This window comes from Physeter macrocephalus, chromosome 11 (genome assembly GCF_002837175.3).
Source record: "Physeter macrocephalus isolate SW-GA chromosome 11, ASM283717v5, whole genome shotgun sequence".
In the NCBI taxonomy this organism is placed as follows: domain Eukaryota; kingdom Metazoa; phylum Chordata; class Mammalia; order Artiodactyla; family Physeteridae; genus Physeter; species Physeter macrocephalus.
The window spans coordinates 154,450,330-154,474,450 of NC_041224.1; the positions used below are offsets into that span (position 1 = coordinate 154,450,330).

The 24,121-nt window shown below is 38.9% G+C and overlaps 1 protein-coding gene across 18 annotated transcripts in view; it reads left to right on the top strand.

Annotated features, from left to right (window-relative positions):
* LIN52 (lin-52 DREAM MuvB core complex component) overlaps window positions 1–24,121 on the top strand; it is a 127,530-nt gene that overhangs the window by 68,888 nt on the left and 34,521 nt on the right. For 3 of the 18 annotated variants that reach the window (XR_008618706.1, XM_055088606.1, XM_055088607.1), the window contains exon 6: window positions 10,644–10,732. The exons of 8 other annotated variants lie outside the window; for them this stretch is intronic. Coding sequence is in view for 7 of the 10 variants with exons in the window: in XM_055088606.1 (XP_054944581.1) it covers window positions 10,644–10,729 (86 nt within the window). In the remaining 3 variants the exon portion in view is untranslated. Of the gene's footprint in view, window positions 1–656; window positions 1,213–3,480; window positions 4,659–10,643; window positions 10,733–24,121 lie in introns of those variants that run through there. 7 more of the 18 variants (XM_055088600.1, XM_055088603.1, XM_055088614.1 and 4 more) reach the window with 5 other exon arrangements.

Consider the following 24,121-nt stretch of genomic DNA (forward strand, 5'->3'; position numbering starts at 1 on the left):
GTTGGCTAACTATGGCTCACAGCCCATTTTTGTATTCCCTGTGAACTAAGAATGGTTTTTACATTTTTAAAGCGTTATAAAAATAAAACAAAAACTGGAAGAATATGAGACAGCGACTGATTGTGGCCCACAAAACCTAACATATTAACTGTCTGGCCCTTTACATGAAAAGTTTCCTGACACTTGGACCTATGTCCACTTCTCTTGATAACATTTCAGCTTTTCTGATCTAGTTAGGTTAGGGGTTTCCCTAAGCCATCAGAAGACTGTGAATCTATCAAGCAAATTAGGCAAATTTAGAGCAAAGTTTCTTTCTATAGACAGACTGTGGAATGAGTCCAGAGCTCACACAAATCAGTTCCCTGGAGCTAGCACAAGTGGGATGAGCTTTGAAATAGGTAAAATTCTTTGTAGTATAAATGGTCGACTTGCAACAGCTTTGTGAATAATACCTACAGTGTAACAGAACATCATTCTGATTTTGTATACTATTTTGTGTCTTTTAAGTACTTATTCTCTCTTCTTAATTCTGAAAGAAATAGAATGAATACATTTCAGCAGACACACTTGACCTTTCAACAAAGAATTTACCATGAAGGTTTTTAACTGTTCAGTTTATTTTTGACTGTCAAATTACTTCAGTCAATCTCTCCTAGGAAAAATGAAGCAAAAAGATTCTTCTGCTGATATTCTCAACATCTGAGAGAATCTTCCCTTGCCAAATGTAGCTCTAACAATTTCTCATTAAATATAAAGCTTACAAAATCTGCCTATAAAATGAGCATCTGGCATTTCTGTGGTAAATTAGAGAGTCAACTTGTTGCTTTCAAGATAGAACCTTGGGGGGCTTCCCTGGTGGTGCAGTGGTTAAGAATCCACCTGCCAATGCAGGGGACACAGGTTCGAGCCCTGGTCCGGGAAGATCCCACATGCCACGGAGCAACTAAGTCCATGTGCCACGACTACTGAGCCTGCACTCTAGAGCCCGCGAGCCACAACCACTGAGCCTGCGTGCTGCAACTACTGAAGCCTGCGCGCCTAGAGCCCGTGCTCCTCAACAAGAGAAGCCACCGCAATGAGAAGCCCGCGCACCACAACTAAGAGTAGCCCACCCTCGCCGCAACTAGAGAAAGCCCGCACGCAGCAACGAAGACCCAACGCAGCCCCCTCAAAAAATAAATAAATAAATTTTTAAAAAGATAGAACCTTGACATTCACGAGGGAACTTTGTGAATTTCCAAGTTTGTGATAACCTATAGCGTATCATTTTTTGCCATAAAATGCATTAAGATGTGGTTGAAAAAAATCAGTTTACCCCTCTAGGCTTTTGATGTAAATTATTCCATAATTAGAAGTAACTAAAGTAACTCTCCCACTAAAACAAATGTTACACTACAATATATTAGTAGAAGCATTAATTTGAACTTGTCTGAATCTTCATATTCAAGGTAGTGATACCAGATAATTATGGACTGTATGGTGAGATCATGAAACGTACTGAACTACAGAAAAAGTCACATTTCAACATTAGATTTGGAGAAAGAGGCAAATGGTAGAGGAAACAAGGAGATAGTTGTGACACAGCATTCTGAGGGGGAACCTTCCTGAAGTGATAGCTTTTTTCTAAAGAACACTATGAATGGTAGCTATGTATTGCTTTTATTCCCTGGTACAGAATCAGTGCAAATTTTATTACTGAGAGCTCTTTTCGCTGATCATAACTTGTTTTGGTGTCAATTAACAGTTTGCCATGTTAGAACTTTGACTAAATTTATGAAAACCCCCCAAATTTCTTCTAAATCATTAGTGTCTTCCTCTTTGTCATTCTTTGCCAAATCATCTCTAAGTCTTCTCACTCTTCTAATTCTTCCATGTCACTTTTATGTGTGCCCTCCAAACCTTCGCCACCCTCTTGTCTTGTCAGTATTAATGGTATACTCTTCATTACCTGTGAAAATAATCTCCTTGAAGTCATATACTGCCTTCTTTCATAAGGCATGCCAATAAGCATCTACCCTTTTGGATCACCCAATAATACTTGGGTGATCCAATATTGGATCATCCATAATATTTCTTATATAATCAAGGATGTACCTCTTGTAAAGCTGGCAGTTACCAAATTTGAGATCTTTGTCCACAGCACTTTATGATGCCAGTGAAATTATAGCAAAGTAATATACCTTGAGCTTGTGTTTTACACTCCACGTGGAAAGTCAGAAGCATTAAGGGGAAGGAACATCACCTTGACTTAGCGTTGTAAACTATAGTCCTTAAGGATAGCCTTGCACATTGTCCATGATGAGGAGAACTGAAATTCAAGCTTTTGAGAAATTAGATATTTCTCTATTTCTGGCATAAAGTATGTATAAAACCAGTCCAAAAAACATTGCCTGTATCTGAGGTTTTTTTATTGGGCTGTCACTATTTGGAAAGGCGTTCTTTTTATGTCCTGAGGATCTCAGATCAGTAGGACAAACATAACTTTTTCATAAAGTCTGCACAATTACTGCAAAATAGATAAGTCAGTCTGATCTTAAACTCTGTAAGCTCTATAAGGATATGTGAGCATCTGGGCTTTTCAGCACTCAATTCCCAACACTTATATAATTTGTACATGATAAATATCTAATTGTCTAATAGGAGCTTACCTTTCCTCTTTCATGATTTATGTTCACAAAGGCATTTTCTTTTTAGCATGTCAGTTTTACCTATGTTAAATAATTTCTTGTTATGACTTATAATCCTTCCTTTTTATGAACCCTTTAACTTTACATTTTCTCCCAAATCACATTGTGGTCATAAGTCTCATGTTTCCTGTATCATTCTCACTGCCTTTTCATTAAAGTTTCTCACTCTCTCTCTCTGTACGATAAATGTTTTGATAAAAGCTTGTGCACTTGCTGCAACATTCCCACACACTTCTGGATATATGATGGAACTATTCATGTCACGGATCTGAGCCAGCCCCAAGAAAAGTATTCCAGCCATCCTTTATTCCAAATCTGTAGAAACTTTTAGTCCTTTCTAGTATCCATAGTGTTATTTTTACTATGTAAACGAGTACTAATAGGGAATATCAGAGTCACAGTGAGATGCAGGTGGTGAGTGGACTGCTAGGCTCACTCACTAGCTTAATGACTTGCTCCTTCAGTGTGTGTTGTTGAGATTAGTGCCTCAGCAAAATTGCAAGTAAACTCCTGTGTTATATTGACTTTCATACTTTCATGGTTGAAATATCATGGATATTAAAGACTTGAATTCAGATACTACAACTCTTACATTTATGAGTTGTTCAGAATAACTTGCTTTCCTACTTAAGTATAAAGTATAGAAAAATTCGATTCTTTGGTAATGGCATTATTTAGCATTGTATAGAATGTTGTAGTGTAATTTTTCTCTGGAATTTTTGTGACACTGTTAGAAGAAAATAAATGGTTTTTGCCACAAATGAGATCTAATAATTATTTTCTTTAAATTAAGAATTATATGGGACTTCTCTGGTAGCACAGTGGTTAAGAATCCACCTGCCAATGCAGAGGACATGGGTTTGATCCCTGGTCCGGGAAGATCCCACATGCTGCGGAGCAGCTAAGCCTGTGCGCCGCAACTACTGAGCCTGTGCTCTAGAGCCTGTGAACCGCAACTACTGAGCCTGTGTGCCACAACTACTGAAGCCCACATGCCTAGAGCTCGTGCTCTGCAGCAAGAGAAGCCACCACAATGAGAAGCACGCGCACCACAACGAAGAGTAGCCTCTGCTCGCCGCAACTAGAGAAAGCCCGCGTGGAGCAACAAGACCCAACAGAGCCAAAAATAAATAAATAAATTTATTTTTTAAAAAAAGAATTCTACACTTAGAAATTACATTGGATTCTGTTTTTATTGTTCAGCACCACTGTGTGAAATGAGCATATGCCAATATGGGCTGTCCCCACCTACATTAGCTTTGGTGTTAGGTGGGTATAAGCAGTGAGATCCCAGTTTGCATGATTAACCTTGTAAGGACTATGGATCCTTCCATATATAGGAACTACCCCTGTACTTTATTTAGGTCAAGAATGAAGCTGGTTTTGCAGAAATTAACAAGTAAATCCTAAAATTCACAGGGAAATACAAGAGCCCCAGAAGAGCTAAACAATCTTAAAAAAGAACAAAAGTGAAGTCTCACATTTCCCAGTCTCAACACTTAATATAAAGCTGCAAGTAATCAAGATAGTGTAGTACTGGCATAACGTTAGCCATATAGATCAATGGAACAGAATTGAGAATCCAGAAATAAACCCTCACATTTGTAGTCAATTAATTTTTGACAAGGGTGCCAGATCATTCAATGGGGAAAAATACATAGTCTCTTAAACAAATGGTGCTGGGAAAATGGAATATCTACATGCAAAAACTCAAAATTAAACCCCCTACCTTACACCATATACAAATATTAATTCAAAATGGATTATATGGTCCTTCCCTGGTGGTCCAGTGGTAAAGAATCTGCTTTACAATGCAGGGGACGTGGGTTCAATCCCTGGTCAGGGAACTAAGATCCCACATGGTGTGGGGCAACTAAGCCCATGCACCACAACTACTGAGCTTGTGCACCTCAGCTAGAGCCTGGATGTCACAAACTACAGAACCCACATGCTCTGGAGCCTGCGCGCCACAGCTAGAGAAAACCCGCACGCCACAACTAGAGAGAAACCCATGCACTGCAACAAAGAGCCTGCACGCCACAACAAAGATCCCGTGTGCCATGCCTAAGACCCTACGCAGCCAAAAATAAATAAATAAATAATAAATCTTTTTTAAAAAAATGGATTATAGACCTAAATGTAAGAGCTAAAACTATAATACTCTTAGAAGAAAACATAGGCATGAATCGTTGTGGCCTTAAATTAGGCAGTGTTTCTTAGATATGATACCAAAGGCATAAGCAGAGAAAGGAAATAATAAATTGGGCTTCATCAAAATGTAAAACTTTTATGTTTCAAAGATACCATCAAGGGGCTTCCCTGGGGCACAGTGGTTAAGAATCCACCTGCCAATGCAGGGGACACGGGTTTGATCCCTGGTCCAGGAAGATCCCACATGCCATGGAGCAACTAAGCACATGCGCCACAACTACTGAGCCTGCGCACCACAACTACTGAAGCCTGCATGCTCTGGGGCCCACGTGCCGCAACTACTGAGCCCGTGTGCTGCAGCTCCTGAAGCCCATGCGCCTAGAGCCCATGCTCTGCAACAAGAGAAGCCAACCACAATGAGAAGCCCGCGCACCGCAACGAAGAGTAGTAGCCCCCACTCTTCACAACTAGAGAAAAGACCATGCGCAGCAACGAAGACCCAACACAGCCAAAAATTTAAAAAAAAAAAAAAGATACCATCAAGAAAGTAGTAAAACAGCTCACAGAATGGGAGAAGACTTTTACAAATCATTTCTGTATTGTTTGATATCCAGAATATATAAAGAACTCTTACAACTCAACAATAAAAAGCCCCATTTTTAAAGTGGGCAAAGTATTTAAATAGGCATTTCTCCAAAGAAGATATACAGATGGCCAATAAACAGATGCAGAGATGCTCAACATCATTAATCAATAGGGAAATGCAAATCAAAACCATGAGATATTACTTCATATCCACTAGGATGACTATAATAAAAAAGATGGACAGTAACAAGTGTTGACAAGGATGTGAATAATTGGAACACTTGTGCGTCACTGGTGAGAATGTAAAAATGGTGCAGCCATTTTGGAAAACAGTTTGGTGGTTCCTCAAAAAATTAAAAACAGAATTACTATATGATCCAGCAATTCCACTTCTGGGCATATACCCAAAAGAATTGAAAGCAGGGACTAGAAGAGTTATTTGTACACCCATGTTCACAGCAACATTATTTGTAATTGCTAAAAGGTGGAAACAACCCAGGCGTCTATTGATGGATGAATGGATAAACAAAATGTGGTGTGTTCATACAGCAGAATATTATTCAGCCTTAAAAAGGAAGGAAAATTTGATACATGCTGCAATACAGATAAGCTTGAGGATATGCTGAGATAAGTCACCAAAAGACAAATACTATATGATTCCACTTATATGAAGTGCCCAGAGTATCAAATTTATAGAGATAGAAAGTAGAACCATGATTGCCGGGGACTGGGGGAGGGGAGAATGGGGAGTTATTATTTAATGGGTACAGAGTTTCAGTTTTGCAAGATGAAAAATGTCTGGACATTGGTTGCACAGCAATATGAGTATACTTAATGCCACTGAAGTGTACACTTTACAATGCTTAGGATGGTAAAATGTATATTATCAGTATTTTACCACAATTTAAGGAAGGGTGAATTTTATGGTATGTGGATTATATATCAATTTTAGATTAAATTATATGAGAAAAAGAAGAAAACACAGAAATGAAACCAGTCTAGGAAGCCCAAAAGGATGTGAAGCAGTCCATTTTAGGCCTGCTCCTAACTGAAGGGTCTTTTTTTGATGTACAGTAGTTGGCCCTTGAATAGCACAGGTTTGAATGGTGTGGGTCCACTTATACATGGGATTTTTTTTCTTTCCCCAATAAATACATACTACACACAACCGATAGCTGGTTGAATGCAGATATGGAACTGGAGACACTGATGGCCAACTGTGAAGTTATACCCGGATTTTCGACTCTGCAGGGGGTCAGCGCCCCTAACCTCCATATTGTTCAAGGGTCAACTGCATCCCGATTTTGTATTCCACTTCCTTCAATTCATGAATGAGCCCCTTCTACCTCTTCTCTTCCCTTTATTCTTTCCCAAAGTAGATTTGAAATATCCTGATCATCCTTGGTACTTATTTTAACATCTGACCTTACCAAGGGGTTCACATCTATTTCTTAGGATTTAGATATTATCATAATAAAAAAACTATGGCAAACTATGAAAAGGAGTGTTCTAGACCTTAGATGTCAAAAACAAAAACAAAAACTCCTCTCAAGGCGCTTATAATCTGATTAGGATGGCAAGGCAAATGTGTACAAGAGAGCATGACTAAGTGCCACTTGAGTACCACAGGAGTTCAGAAATGAGAGATCATAGTGGGCTGAAGGTGGCTGGGTAGAGTCTTTTTTAAAAGGTGATATTTAAACTGGAGTGAAAGAAATACTCTATATCATCATCGGCAAATTGGTTTCCTTCTCTCTGTAAGATTTCATGTAAAATGTAGCATTCCATGCAGCAGTTACTAGTTGATTAACCTGCACAGATACTTTTTTATCATATCCATTTCCCTTGCTGGCAGTTTCCTAGTATAGTAAAAGGCATCGCTTGTTTGTCTGCTTGTCCGGTAGTTAAATAGTCAGGGAGGCAGAGTAACCTTACCCTGTAATTTGGCTACCGAGCCTTGCAGCAACCTCTCTGGGTTTACCCTGTTAAGCCTGTTAAGTGGCAACAAAGAGATAAGAAAGTAGCCACCATCAAGCATTTCTGGCATGAGCTGAGTTTGACCTGCACCTTGACAATGAAGTTGATTATTTCTCCTTTCTATGCTGAATGGATTTACTACCCATCACAGTCTCACAGATCCTTAATTTTTAAAAAAATATTGATTTTTTTTTTAGTCTTCTACATGTTAAATATTAACCTCCTTATGACATGCAGCAATGATTTCTGAATTTTCATTAGGCACAACTCATTGTTGATGCACTGAAGCAGTTGGTTACTATTGCAGCTAATTCTTATTTAAATAAACAAAAAAGAGTCCTTTAAAAAGATTAGCCAGAACAGTTTTAAAAATTCACAGCAGCACTGATGTACATCAGCTCTGGTTTGGCAGACTGTGACCCAGGGCTGTGCAGTGTTTTATTAACCTCAGCTACATAAGGACACATCCTTATAGCACCACTTTTGTAGCAGATATTTTTATAACTCTACAAAATGATTAGACTGACGTAGAGCAATTCTCTAAATTCATAGGTATTAAAATATTCTGGCAGCTGTCTCCTTTTTGCCTTTAAGTTGAGACATCATGATGAGATAAGACCGCACCAGGACTGATCAGTACATGAATGAAGTTAGGCATGGAATTCTCACGTTATTGACAAGAGTCTTTGTCACTATAAACAGGAGAAATCTTGGAGGAGGGATTCCCATTATAGTAACTCCAATTCAATTCCAGTAATATTGTTGGATTTTGTTTGTTTTGTTTTATTTTCTGAAACCTCTTTACTTCAAAATGCATTCCATGTTATTAGATAGGAAGGAAAAATGTCTTTGAATTCTAACTAAAACAACTTAGCCTGTCCTCAAAAACATAATATCTTATCTGGGAGTATGAGGTATTGACTAGAGTTTAGAGAGTGTTTAGGAGAACCTGGATGGAAGAAACCTTCTGGTAAATTGGTATTGGGGTACAGTTACATGGGAGACAGCCTCTTCTGTTCTCAAAATAGGCTTCTAGGGACCCCTGAACTCTAGGTCATAGTCCTCCAGGGGAAACTGAGAGTCTGGGAAGTTCTCAGGCTATGATCTCAGCAACTCTGACCTCTCTTCCCCAAAGAACTCCTTACCTACTTCCAGGTGTCTCAGGTTCTTCTAACTGGGGACAGTTTACATATGAAAGATTGACCCTTTGCTGAGAAATTTATGAGACTTTAAATGGCATGTGATTATTGGTATAACCATTTTGGAAAGCTGTTAGGCAGTATCTACTAAGGCTGATCATACTTATAACCTATGACCCAAAGATTCCAGTGCTAGATATATACCCTAGAAATAGAATTGCAAACATTTGTATACCAAAAGATGCATAGAAAAAATAGAATGGCACTATTCATAATAGACCCAAACTACAGCAGCCCAAAAGTTCTGTGTCGGTAGAATGAGTAAATAAATTATGTTATATTTATACAATAGAATACTGTACAGCCATGAAAATGAACAAACTGTTGTTACATGCAACAACATGAATGAATCTCAGAACTGTAACCTTGAGTAAATGAAACTAGACACAAAAGAGTACATATTATACTGTATCAGAAACAAGCAAAGCTAATCTATGGTGGTATAAATAAAAATAATGGTTACATTTGGGATATGGTGGTGGCTGGAATGGGGCACGAGGAAGGAGTTTTCTTTGCTACTGGCAATGGTTTTCTATATAGATGTATGTGGTTGCCACACAGATGTGTTCATTTTGTGAAATTCCTCATATGTATACTTATGATTTGTTCTTTTTTCTGTGTATATGGTATACTTTACTTTTTTTTTAATTTAAAATTAGTGGCCAAGATAAAAATTGAAACTAATTCATTCTGAAGTCTTATTGCCAGTCTGTCCTTACATTGAAATGATAGCTCTCACAGCCTTTCTCGTTTCATATGGGAAGCTCATGAAAGAAGGTTATCAAGCATTAGTAGTTTTCCAGCCAGTTAAGAAAGAAGATGTTGAAGAGGAAGGTAACCAATCCCCCAGATTTCAAAATATCGCTTAGAGCAGGCCTTATGTATTGGATAAGAATAATAGGAATTGTTTTCTGGGATATTATTGTCATGGGTAGCTGTGAATGTATATAATTTTTTGTGCCTTAAAAGTTTACTTTTAACATAAACATCCTCAGTATTAAAATTTTTGTTCCCGGAGAGTCATTAAATGAGGTATCACTGTAATAGAGAATAGTGATGAATGTGATTCAGTAGATGGCAGTGTTCCCTTTGAAGTTTTTAGTTAAAATATGGGTACATGGGGGGTAATTCTTGACAATTTTTTTTTAGTAGGACTGATAAAGTGTCACATGCTGGGACAAACAGACCAGAAAGAACATTTTAATATTGTTTTTCCATTTGTTGTTTCATGTATTACTATTTTGATTGAACCAACAAGATTTAGAGTCCACAAATCTAGAGGACGTATTTTCCCACATAAAACGCTAGCATGATAGCTTGCAAGAGGAAGTTTGTTTAATGTAGTACTGCTTTTTGTGGGTTTTAATGGATAGAATATTCAGGAAGGATTTGAGCAGGTCTTTGTTCTGTCTTGTATTTGTGAATATGTATATGTCAAGAGTGAGACAATATACTGCTTTGGACAAAGATGTCAGTGAAATTTATTGATGAGGAAATTAGGTTGTACTTGAGCATAAATTAAAAGAAGAATTGAAGTGATTGGTCTGTTTTTGTTGGTAATTTTAATACAAATAAAATGCTATTTGAATAGTCTCTTTTTTGATATTGAAATTTCCTTAAAATGGTAGTGCCTGAGGAAAGCATTGGGGTTTAAGAAATCTTGTGGCTTTATAGGGGTTTTTGTTGTAAGGAATTTGATGTGGGTTAGAGTAATGTGCCAGAGAAGTCAAGAGTTATCAGCCAAAGGACAAAACATGCCTATCGTTCAGAATGGGAGACCAATGCAGTTTGAGTCAGAACTATTCAAGACCTGACTTAGCTCATTATTAGCTATTGACCTTTGGTGAATCACTTAACCTGCCTAATTTTTCTTTTTCTCATCTGTGTGATATAGGTAATAAATACCTGCTTTGCCTTCCATATAGGTTGTTAAGTGGATCAAGTAGGAGCCTTGTCTTCAAGGGTACTGTGTTAATGTTAATGGATTCAACAGATGGGCTCTGTGTTGTTTTTATACTGTTCAATTTACTTTTTGTTTCCTCAGGTTTTCTGCCTGTAGTCATCAGGTACCTGCTGAGAAACAGTGATAAGCATAGCTTCAACAGCCATAATTATGTGAATACCTACTAATAGGTACTGTGCTAAGTGCTTTAAGTGTATAGTTTCCAAAGCTTCACAACTGTGCTTGAGTAACTTGGACCATTGACCTCATTTTATAGTTCACAAAGGTCTGGGCTAGCCCAAGAGCTGTGACTCAAATCCTCTGACTCCATAGCAGTTTCTTATAATCAGGCCTGCCATGATGCATTTCATTTTTTACTTTTCTTCAGCTAGTATTGTAGAAGCCAGAGCCATACATAGTATTTTTATATATTGGACAGTTCAGATAAAGACATTGGACCTTAAAAGAAAATTTTTATTATGTTTCACTTCGGAATTATTAACAGAATCCTAATGCATGCAGTTATTTATTTGGGGTGGGGAGAGTTGGTGCTCCTGACTTGACCCTGTGTTTCATCTTTAGCCAAAGCACATACAAGTCGTTTCTTGATGATTCAAACTCAAGGAGAGGAATAGTAACATTAACACAATCTAAAGAGTATTAATTTTGGTTTGAGGATATATTGATTTTCTTTACAAATACTCCTCCCAATTATATTTTAGTTTAATATTACAACTGGTTTACCTTTTTCGTGTGTGTGTGTGTGTGTGTGTGTGTGTGTGTGTGTGTGTGTGTGTGTTTTAGGGGGTTTCCCATTTATTGTAATTATAATAGTCATTAACATCTTGCATGGAGATGACATTTTCTGGAGAGTACGTTTAAAACTGATAACTAAATATATACTAATAACTAAATATATTTTTGCTATTCCTATCAGGTAGAAACAAATAAATATATATGAAAATTTTCATTTATTAATGGGTTTTAATATTTCAAAAATAATGTTAATGAAAAATGATTTTTCAAAACCTTGTAGAAATATAAAAATTACTTATGTTTTGGCCACCTTCTAATTTAGTTTGTAAATTGTCACTTTCTGTTTTTTAAATTAATTTTAAATTTTAGAACAGTTTTAGATATGAAAATCATGAAAGAGAGTTTCCATATACCCATACCCAGTTTGCCCTATTATTGTTATCGTGGTACATTTGTTACAACTAATGAACTTTACCTTTTTTTTTCTTTTTCTCTTTTTCCCATACTTTATTCAGATTTCCCTAGTTTTCCTCTAATGTTCTTTTTCTGTTCCACGGTCCCCTCCAGGACACCATAATTACATTTAGTAGTCATATCTCCTCATAGGCTCCTCTTGGCTGTGACAGTTTCTCAGATTTTTTTTTGTCATTGATGACCTTGACAGTTTTAAGGAATACCGGTCAGATACATTGTAGAATGTCTGTCAGTTGAGACTTTGTGTTTTTCTCATGATTATGGTTTGCCTTTCACTTCATACAGTAGGTTATATGGGGAGGTTGCTCTTAATCATAGTGAACTATACGAGGAAGGCAGATTAGGATTTGAAAACACTGGCTGTGGATAACCCATACAAAGATAGCATTAACACCATTGTTTGTTGGCATTGAAACACTGGCTACATTAAAAAAAATTTTTTTATTATTTATCATTTTTCAGAAGAAACAGTCCTAATTCTAGCTGAAAACAAGAGTCTAAGTTATATGATCTGCTCATGTCCCTTAAACAGTGTCTTTTCTAATTGCACCTGTTGGGGCAGTTAGCAGTGGCCCAGTGCTACTCTTAAGAGCTTTATTTAATCTGTATTGGCCTTTTAATTAGTAATGGGCAATTTTGTGTGAATTGTTAATTGATCAGAATTATGGAAATTACACGCAAAGCTGTTTTGTTACTGCAGCCTAGAACAGTGTAAGATTAAAACAGGGTCTGGTTTAGTTACTAATCTAAAATTAATGTTCGAGAAGTATTATTTTAGTGGTTTTGGTTTGTATTCCAGTCTGGTGTTGGTTTTAACTCTGCTAAGAATAATTGTCTTTTAACTCACTGAGGTCCTCAATTGTACTCCATTAAGGGCCACTTTTCTGCCAATCAAAAGCAACATCCCTGAGATTGATTTTTGTTACAGTGGATAGTAATGGCTGCCTAGTGACAACATTTCAGACTCTTTTATGTAAACAGAAAGCAATCAAATAAGTACTAATCCAAGGATTATGTGGACCCAAATCCTGTGGCCAAGAGAAGATTCCCTGCAGTGTATCTCCATATCTCCCCTGCTCTTTGCTTTCTGGTGGCAAGCAGCCCCTCTTGTTCCTGGAAAGCTTGCTTGCTGCTTGTGCTGCCTGTTAGATTGCAGTATGCTAAGACTACAACACTCCTGCAGCTCCTGAATGGAATTCAAAAAGACACTTACATTTCCATAAATAAATTAGGAATTCAGTGGTTTCTTCGGGCTAATCAGGGCAGGCTGATAAACCTTGCTTGCTGTTTAATAAATGAATTGTGACTGATTACCTATTAATATGGACGCCTCAGGAATTCACCCAGGGAGAAGCAGAGCAGTGAAATAGAGAGGGGCATGGCCCCTTGGGAAATCAGGGCTTCATGTTTGCAGCTTAAATATCTCTGTGAAGTATCAATAAGGAGGTAATTGAATTTTGAACACAAACATGAGCACCGGATGGATGAAAGGGGGAGGGGGATCTGATCATCTCTTTTCTGCCCCTTCATTCTCCCCTCCCCTTTTCCTTAGAGACCACTCTAGTAAAGATAGATGCTAAATCCATTAAATAAAGATTAGACTCTGTCTAGTAGAAAATGGCTAGATCCTCGGGCAAATTGGGGCCTTTTGCAATACAGAAAATTAAAATATACATTTTTAACAAGTGTGCTATCTTCCCAGCAATAATGTCAGGCTAGCTTGTGTGGCTTGCTCCTCCTTCACATTGGCTTTTGTTTGGGCAGATCACTTTCACTTGTATTAGTGCCAATCTTTCCTGTATTCCTGGAGCAGAAGGGGCTCGGTTTATTTATTTATTTTTAAAGCTTCTGTTGAGGCCTTTCCTCTAGCATCCTGCTTGCTTGTAATCAGAGGAGTGGGAAGGAGATTAGTGTCCCATGAATTGACGGTAGATAAATGTTCCCTCCCCTTAACTAGGGGGTCCAGAAGAGCCCAATCACTTGCATTTCAGGGATGATTGGAGACTGTACAGGCAAGCAAAAAAAAAGGACTTACAGACCGAAATAAACGTTGATGTTTTAGATGCTATTTTACTTGGCTTTATTTCCTGTAGATAAGGTTATTGATTTGCTTTGTCCTCCTATTTTAAGCCAGATAAAGTCATATTAATGTAGAAAAAGAATTGGCATTATTTGGTTACAGATCGTAATATTTACCTCTTTTTGAGCAATAACAAAAAACAAGCAGTAAGCCTTAAATAGTGCTGTTACTTTATGTGAATACTCAGGATTGTCTTTTTGGACTAACACTTGTTTATGTGTCAAGTCTACAGTTCTAATAACCCTTTCCTAAGGGTTCAGTCAGTCAATCAACAAGTATTAACTGAGCATGTTAGGTGTGTGGCCTTGTTAGTTGCCATGGTCAATGGTGAAAAAGTCTATCCTCTGCTACCACAGATACTTCTTAAAAAACAAAGCTAGTTATGTCATACTCCTACTTATTAAAGTTCTTTGGCTCCTTGGGTCCTACAAGAGAAAATTCACATTCCTCAGGCCTTCACAAAAGGACTTTGCTAATATCAACCTAGCCTTTCCAGTTTTATCTGGAAAACTTCTGGTATCCTTCAAGGCCATTTCAAATCCCACCCTCTCCTTGTAATGACTCCCTATTCCCTCAGGCATAGTTCATTTTTGTTATCACTCAGTGTGAGTTCTATGACAGGATTTCCCATGGAAGAAAAAAATGTATAACTTTTTTTTTTAATTTATTTATTTTATTTTTGGCTGTGTTGGGTCTTCATTGTGGTACATGGGCTTCTCATTGCTGTGGCTTCTCTTGTTGAGGAGCGTGGGCTTTAGGCACACGGGCTTCAGCAGTTGTGGCACTCGGGCTCAGTAGTTGTGGCTCGCGGGCTCTAGAGCGCAGGCTCAGTAGTTGCGGCACACGGCTTAGTTGCTCTGCGGCATGTGGGATCTTCCCGGACCAGGGCTTGAACCTGTGTCCCCTGCATTGGCAGGCGGATTCTTAACCACTGCGCCACCAGGGAAGTCCCAAAAAAATGTATAACTTCTTAGTCTCGGTAATTAAGGATTTTGCGTATCATTTGCCGGGTGGTTTTTGCAGATGTTCCCAATTCTTTGTTTCAACTTCAGAGGTATCTTAATATCAAATTTTCAATGATTTGTTCTTATGATACCTTGCTTTATAATTTAACTTAGTTTTGCAGCAATTTTTGATGTTAAGGAGGAAGGAAAATGTTTACTGTTCTTATCATTACTACTAACTTATCTCTAGAGAGCAGAAATCAAACTTATTTAACCTGATTGCCACAGTTTACAAATGGCCTTTAATGATTTTGAATGCTATTCCTCAAAGCCAAATAGCACAAAGTTTCAGAATTTTCTAGTTCTTCACATGTTGGAAGTTACATTGATGTTGTACCAGAAAGATTTAATACTAGGAATTCTGAGCTAAAACAGTCTCACCCAAATTATCCCTAAAATTTGTATAAATATAAAGAATATTATTGACTTTATCCCTTTAAGAGAAGACTCTCTCGGTAACTCCCTTTTCTAAAGCTTTCTGGTGATCTTAGCATAACCTTCATTTAATAAATTATCTCTTTCCTGCTTTTGTATATATAATCAGCCCTCCATATCCATGGGTTCCATAGCTGCAGATTCAACCAACCACAGATTGCAAATATATTTTTTAAAATTTTTTCTAGAAAGTTCTAGAAAAGCAAAACTTGAATTTGCTGCAGTTGTTTATGTAGTATTTATATGGTATTCACAACTATTTACATAGCATTTATGTTGTATTAGATATATCTAGAGTTGACTTAAAGTATACGAGAGAATGTGCATAACTTATATGCAGATACTACATTATTTTATATAAAAGACTTGAGCATCCATGGATTTTGGTGTCCTAGAACCAATTCCCCGATGACACCAGTAACAACTGTACATAACACAGTACCCTTAGAATTACCTGCAGTGTAATTTTGCTACTTAGGCAATTACTGATTTAAGCTTCTGTTTGTGTGTAATGCTCAAGTGTCTGTCTTGTTCAGGAAGATACTATAGCTGTGGTTCTTAACCTAAGAGTCCATGAATCTCCTGAAATTATAAAGAGAATTGGGTATGTGTACATATACATGTATATTTTTCTACAGAGAGTATCCATGGCTTTCATTAGAGTTTTTAAAAGGTCTCTGTTATGGGTTGAATTGTGTCCTCCTAAAAAAGACACATCAGAGTCCCAACCTCTAGTACCTCAGAATGTGAACTTATTTGGACATGGGATCTTTTTTTTTTTTTTTTTTTGTGCTATGCGGGCCTCTCTCTGTTGTGGCCTCTCCCGTTGCAGGGCGCAGGCTCAGCGGCCATGGCTCAACGGGCCCAGCCGCTCCGCGGCATGTGGGATCCTCCCAGACCGGGGCGCAAACCCTGTTCCCCTGCATCGGCAGGCGGACGCGCAACCACTGCGCCACCAGGGAAGCCCTGGACGTGGGATCTTTACAGAGGGAATCACGTTAAAATGAGGTCCTTAGGGTGGGTCGTAACCCAATATGACTGGTATCCTTATTGGGTGGGGGAAATTTAAACAGAGACAGACATACATGGAGGGAAGATGAAGTGAAGAGACACAGGGAGATTACAGCTGTCTAAAAGCTAAGGAGAAAGGCCTGGAGCAGATCCCTTCCTCACAGCCCTCAGAAGGAAGCAACCCTGATGATTCTTTGATCTTGGACTTCTAGCCTTCAGAACTGTGCGACAGTAGTTTCTGTTGTTTAAGCCACTCAGTGTGTGGTAGTTTGTTACCACAACCCCAGCAAACCAGTACACTATCAGTCAGGATGCCTTTTTCTGCAAATTACAGAAAGCCCAACTAAGATGGCTTAAAGGATGAGGGTGTTCCATATAACAAGAAGTCCAGAGATACTTCATTTTTAGGGTTGGTTAATTCAGTGACATCAGAGACCACTGTTAGTTCCATCTTTCTGCTGTGTCACCGTCGATGTGTTGTATTCCTTCTTAGTTTGGCTTGCATCGTATTTGATGGCTACTACAGCTGTTTTTTTTTTTTTTTTTTTTTTTTTTTTGGTGGTATGCGGGCCTCCCTCTGCTGCGGCCTCTCCCGTTGCGGAGCACAGGCTCCGGACGCGCAAGCTCAGCGGCCATGGCTCACGGGCCCAGCCGCTCCACAGCATGTGGGATCTTCCCGGACCGGGGCGCGAACCCGGTTCCCCTGCATCGGCAGGCGGACGCGCAACCACTGCGCCACCAGGGAAGCCCTACTACAGTTTTTGATGTCATATACCGACGACAGTTTCCTAAGATAGAAAAAGGAGTTGAGTCCCGCCTCCCCCAACCTTCTTATCAGTAAGAAAAACCCCAGAAGCTCTGAAGCAGATTTCCCCTCACATGCCGCTGAACAGCCGTCAGTCACATTCCTATGCCTAAATTAATCCCTGTCAAGACAAATGAGACTACCATGATTGGTTTAGGTGGACCAATAATGGTTCACCCTCTGGGACTGGGAAGGAGCCCAGTCTCCCCTAAGTGCATGATCATCCTGTACCTGAATAAAATTAGGGTTTTATTAACAGAGATGGGGGAAAACAGGGTTATAGAGGAGAACATTCTTGTCCTTGAGATTACAGTTGTACAGATTTATTAGAGAGCACTAGGGATGGTTATTTATCTCAGACAAGGTCAGAGAAAGTAATCCTACCAGTCTGTAAGGATGGGCAGTGAGTAGGTGGGGTGGAGTGGTAATTGCTGCACAGGGTGGGTAAGAAATAGTCTGGGCCTAAGCATACTAAGGCCTGAGGCATGCTGTGTTTGGGGAACTGCTGAGTAAACAGGAGATGAAGATAGAAACTAAGGAGTCTGTGATTGTACATATGAGCTAAGGTGCTGTCTAAAGGCTCTGTGTGGCCACTGAAGCAGGGAGGTGACATCGATTGACCTCTTGGTAGGAAGAGCACTCTGACAGTTAGTTGAGGGCAGAGGCTGTTGTCTTACTCTTCACTGTAATTCTGCCTCTCTTTTTTAGTGTATGGCACATTATAGGAGCTCATGACTGGTGGACCACTAGAGGCAGGGAGACCAGTTTTAGAAGATGCAGTGATGCAGGAGTTATGAATGACGCTCAGTTTCTAACTTGAGTAGTTTTTAATTGGTTTAATTAACCAGAATAGAGAATGTAAGGAAAACTACTGCTTGGGGCTGAGAGATATTTGTTTTCAACTTGTGTCTTGTTGCCCATGGGACATTCTAAGACATCATTTTAACTTAGCTAAATATGGGTTTAATAAACAATTTAGGTGCATACAAATAAACATACGTATATACTCCTTCAGCTACTTACAGATATGGTCCATCATATTGTTGTTTTTTTATTACCAATCACAGCTGACGTGTCCTGCTATATGCCTGGCCCTATGCCCAGATCCTTATCCATATCCTGATACCACTCCTATGGGGATAGCTACTGTTATTATTCTCACTGTACAGATGGAGAAAGAGGGGATCACTTGCTCAAGGTATTGAATGACAGAGCCAGGACTAGAACTCAGGCATGTGTGATTCCAAAGCCTCTGCTTCTTAACTTGCTTTCTGAGCATGACCTAAATCCCCTGACCATGGCAACTAGGGAAGGTGTTTGGTCCTGGCCCTGGGTGCTCTCCTGAGGCCTGCTTAGCACTGCCATGTAGTAGTCACTTCTTAAAGCCAGTACTTGTCTTCCTCTTACCCAGATAACTACTAGAAAGAAACATGAAGCACAGTATATCTTTATGGGTATTGGTGGGGGAGGAGCTTAATCCAGCCCTTTCCTAGCTAAATTGTGACTTTCAAGCATTTTTAGAGCCCTAAATTTCTCAAGGAAAACAGACACCAGGACTCCTTTGGACTAGACGCTGGCAATTTGAGAACAAGCCCCAGACCATCTTCTGTCCCATAGCAAGAAATTACCATTGACAACTTGTTGCCTTAAGAAGGAGCCCACATAGGGACTAGAGCAAACTCCAGGCTTAAATGTCAGTTCCTTTGGAATGCCATGCCTGACCCCTAGACTAGGTTATTCCTACCTTCGCTCCCATGCCTATAGTGTATGCTCTGCCAGCACTGTCTACTTCCTCCTACCCTAACTCAGTATTGCAATTACTTGTTAGTGTCTGCTTTGTTTTCCACTGGGTCCCCAGTGCCTGACACACACATAGGTGCTAGGAAGGTACAGGAGAGGAGGGAACAGGCCAGACAATTTCTGGGTTTAGGCAATCTCTTTATTAAGGCATAAATGATATCTTTATAAAAAATTCAGTTTGGGGGCTTCCCTGGTGGCGCAGTGGTTGAGAGTCTGCCTGCCGATGCAGGGGACACGGGTTCGTGCCCCGGTCCGGGAAGATCCCACATGCCGCGGAGCGGCTGGGCCCGTGAGCCATGGCCACTGAGCCTGTGCATCCGGAGCCTGTGCTCCACAACGGGAGAGGCCACAACAGTGAGAGGCCCACGTACTGCAAAAAAAAAAAAAAAATTCAGTTTGGCTGTTGGTGTTACTGCTGCTTTTGGTTTTTCTGTTTTGTCTCTGCTTCCATGTATTTGTAAATGTACAAATCCACATGAAAAGGAAATTCTGGTATTAACTCAACTGCTGTATGATGTAGCTGTGCAAAGGATTACTTATAGATCCAAACACTCTTCTCTGTCTGAGTTTATAATCTCTGTAGACTGAAAGGAATTAGGACCCCCAAGGTGGCTGCTGTTCTTAGTTAACCCAGATAAAAACATTTGATTTTTCCCTGACAACTTAATGTAGTCTTATGCATATGAGGTGTTGAGATCACTAGGTGAAATTTACTTTTTATATTAATTATTCATAGTAAGGAGAAAGAGTTTACCTTTTGTACATCTTTCTCACTTTTCTAAATCTTTTATACTTTAGACCATACTGGTTTTCACAAATCACTTCTAGTTAATGTCTACTAAATATTAATTAACTGACTCTTTACTTTCCTAAGCACTAATGGAAATACTGGATTATAACCAATCTAATACTCTCTGTACATTCTACCAGACACTTTCCTCAATGTGATTTAAAGCAGTTTATAATCACTCCTTGTGGTCTTGAGGCCAGTTTTCAATTCATGAGACTCATATATCCTGGCTAGTTTTAATTAATTTTGCAAGGAAGATGCCAGGAGAAGCAGTATTAAATGCTTTCTTATAATCAGTTTCTTTCATCTATTGGGTTCTTGTCAGCCACTAATTTGTAATTTTATCACAGCAAAATCCAAAAGTTTCTCTGCAGTAGTTTGTTCTTTGCTCTTGCTCTTCAGTGCTCGGTACTCATGGTTTGGGTAACCTTATATTTATGGTTGTCTTATTCAGAATTGATGTTGGGGAATGTCTCTAGATTTATAACAGTAATTGCTGGAATTCATTTTTTAACATTAGGATTTGGGAATCGGCTTTACTTGGTATTGCATGCATTCTGTTTATTTGGTCTTTGGGGCTGATTGTATTAACCAGAATCTAGTCAGGAGTAATTTGAACAGGGAAAATTTTAAATAAATAATTGTTAACTAAGTGAAAGGTGGTTAACTTATAAAGGGGTAAAAGAAGACTCTAAGGCGTATAGAGGTAGCAACTGCAGAAAGCTCCTGCCCGCTCACCCCAGGCAGAAGGAGTGAACACAGAGGAACTTAGAAACTTAGAGGAGATCTCCACAAGGCAGAGATTCAGACCTCTGAAGAGAGGACATGCTGCCCACTGCCAGAGGGTACCCTGTTGGTGAATGCAGGAGCAGCCACCCATGAGGTGGTGAAGAATCTTAGCTTGGGGACACTGAACTGAGGGCAGGCATTGGCAAGGTGACTATTGCTGGGGCCCCCACCTGCCAACCTGCTCTTCCTGCACAGAAAAACCACACATTGTAAGAAGGAAGAAAAGTTCCTTCTTCCTGCTTCAGCCTTGCAGTCTCCCACCTCTCTATTGGCAAGCTTAACATCGAACCACCTGACAGGAGAAACGTAGCCTGCTGCAGGGTCCAGTGCCAGTATCACAAAGCAGGGCAGAGAAGGGGAGTTAGGAGCGGAGAGGTAATAAATGAATAACTGGCACAGGGAGTAAAAGCTTTGTGGAAAGTTAAATCTTATAAAGTAAATGATTTCATTTTGTATCATGAATAGTTTTTGTTTTGTTAATAGATGTTAATTTCTCTCAAAGCAGGGTACACCTGTAACTTTCGCAGTTGGCTGGGTAGCATTCACCACCTGGACAGTGCCATCTGAGCCAATGGTTGACTTAGCTATAAATGTCCCTCAAAATTCTGTTGGCTACTTTTCATGAAGGGGTTTGATAAATATTAATCAATAGGTTTTAACAAACTTCCCCCCCAAAAAAAAAGTCTGGTAATTTTTGTTTTGGAAGACAAAACAAATGTGAATGTGAATAGAAGATGGCTCTTCCAACCTTTTAACCACATTGCATTCTCCTAATTTCCTTTATGACTAATTCTCTCTTCTAACAATTTCATTTTTCTTGAACTGTTATAATTCTCTCCCAGTTGTTTTTAGCCACGTTGAACCCTCCTGTTCCTGACTTCTTTAGCATCCAATTATTATTGATGCTTGTCTTCCCAGTGAAATTGTAAGACCCTTGCTGTCTGGGACCATGATTTATGCTACCTTTGTATATTACAAAACACTGTTGTCCAAATTCCTGTTGAATAGATGGAATCTTATATTTACAAATGAGAAATGGAAACACAGCCTTCAAAGCAATCAGAGAACAAAAGGGTACTTACCAATTTTTTTCTTCATTGCTACTTTTTCAGAAGCTATCCACTGTCTCTTACTCTTTAGAAAGACCATAACTAACATTAGGAATGTAAAGACATAACCACGGTAGGAGTGGGGAGCATGACAGAACAGTTGGAATCATGGAGAAAGCTGGAAGCATGTATAGTGGAAAATAAATTTGGGAAGAGAATGCTTCCAGGGTAATGATGGTTTTAATGCACACATTTGCTTTCCTTTCCCTCCCAAACCCTACTGAAATAATTAAAAAAAAAAAAAAAAGATGTGAACCCTCAAGGAGAAAAGAGGTCAACAGCAGCAAAATTTTGGAAACTGGTAGGCATGTGAACTTAGGAGACCTAAGAAAAGCTGTCCTAAAGTGAGGAAAGCCAAGAACCAAGACAGTTCACACCTCACAATACTCCAAGAGGCTAAAGATTGATACTAGGTGGAGGGGGGAGATAGTTTAAATAAGGGGGATTAATTAAAGTCTGTTTAAGAAGGAGTCAGATGCCTAGATCACCTGCTTTATTCTTTCCCACAAAAGACTGGAGTTTTATTCTCTAGAGATAATAAAACAAAGTGGTTCCTCAACTGGAACCAACCAAGGATGGAGGTTCTACCACAAATGTAGTGAACTATGCCCACTGCATGCTGAGACCACCCCTCCCTCCACAGCCAGGCTTTCACCCTTCATTCAGAAGGTTGGAAGAGACTTCTGGGGAATCTGACCAGCCCAAGTAGAATAAAGACGCTGATACTGAAAGTTCTACAACTAAAAAGCCTGGTCACACTGCAGTGAAACTCACAGTCAACATGCCCAACTCCTACACTCAGACTTTTCAAGCAGCTTTTTAGTCTTTTGTTCTTACATATGAAAAAACAATGAAAGATTGTCAACATTTGAGAAGAGCCCCTAACATAAAAAATGAAGACCAAAACAACAAATGGAAAAATCAACTAAGAGAAAACAGACTATGCCAATCTGTCTCATTAATATCCTCAGACAGATAAGGTATTGCAAACGTAATAGGAACAGATGCTATTAAAAAGGACCATACAGAGAACAGGAAAGAGCTCATGGAAATTTAAAAATATGATAGAAATGAAAAACTCAAAAATTTTCAGAGTTGAAGTTAAGGAAGTCTTCCAAAAATAGAGCAAACAGACATGAATTAGAAAAGAGAACCAATCTATGAGAGCCAAAAATCTGAATAATAGGAATTCCAGAAAGAGAGGAAAAGGGAAACATAAAGGACATCATTTATGAAATACTTCAAAAAAACTTCCCAAACTTGAAGGACATACGTTTCCAGTCTGAAAGGTCCTGACAGTTACCACCAAAATAGATGAAAATAGACCTAATCCAGGACACATCATTTCATGATTTCAGAACTCTGAGATAAAAAAGAAGATCCTGGAAGCTTCTAGAGAAGACAAAAAGTAGGTTTCATACAAAGGATGGGAATCAGAATGTCTTCAACATTGGAGACCATCGGAAAAATATCTTCAAAATTCTAAGGGAAAATTATTTTCAAGTGAAAAGATGAATAAAGACATTTTTTAGATATGGAAGATCTCAAAAAATTGACCTCTGATAAACTCTATGCACTATTGGCACTCTTGCACCACCCATGGGATACAGAAAACAGGTGAGAGAGGAGGAATCCAGGGTTGTTGCTGTGCACCAGGCACAGAGGACAGACCATCTGGAGACTTCTTCAGGAAGATGAAATTGATAAATTACATGATGCATCTCAATATCTTAAGATTTTGACAACAGGCAGTGATAGAGTCTGTGGTTGAACTAGAAATAAATACACAGAAAACTAAGCAACCTAAAAAAACTCAGGGAAAACAAAAAGATATGCAAGAAAGGAAAGGTAATCATAGTTTATTACATGGGTTAGCTATAAGTAGCATTTATATAATCATAATAATGTAGAAAGTGAATATCGATCTAGGTAAAGTTACAATATATAACTCTGAGGGACTTCCCTCGTGGCGCAGTGGTAAAGACTCCACACTCCCAGTGCAGGGGGCCTGGGCTCGATCTCTGGTCAGGGAACTAGATCCCACATGGATGTCGCAACTAAGAGTTCGCATGCTGCAACTAAGAGCCCACATGCCTCAACTAAAAGATCCCGCATGTGGCAACGAAGATCCCACGTGCTGCAACTAAGACCTGGTGCAACCAAATAAATAAATAAATGTTTTAAAAACATACATATAACTGAGAAGATAGGAGGTGGGATGCTTGCATATATATTGTGAGGAGTTAAGGTGGAAGGATGGGAAAAGGAGCTAAATCATCACTTTCTATATTGGGGGAAGTCAATAGACAATGCCTCAAATTGAGAAATCGAGAAATAGTAATACAAGCATATTATTTAGTCATTTAGAGACATAGAGGTAATAATACAATATAATCAGCTAAACAGGGTAAAAATGGTTCCCACTGAGGAGTTAAAGGTGAACTGCAGTTTTTCATAACAAACCTTATAGAATTATTTGATTTTTGAGACATGTACATCTATAACTTTAATTTTTGAAAAAATAATT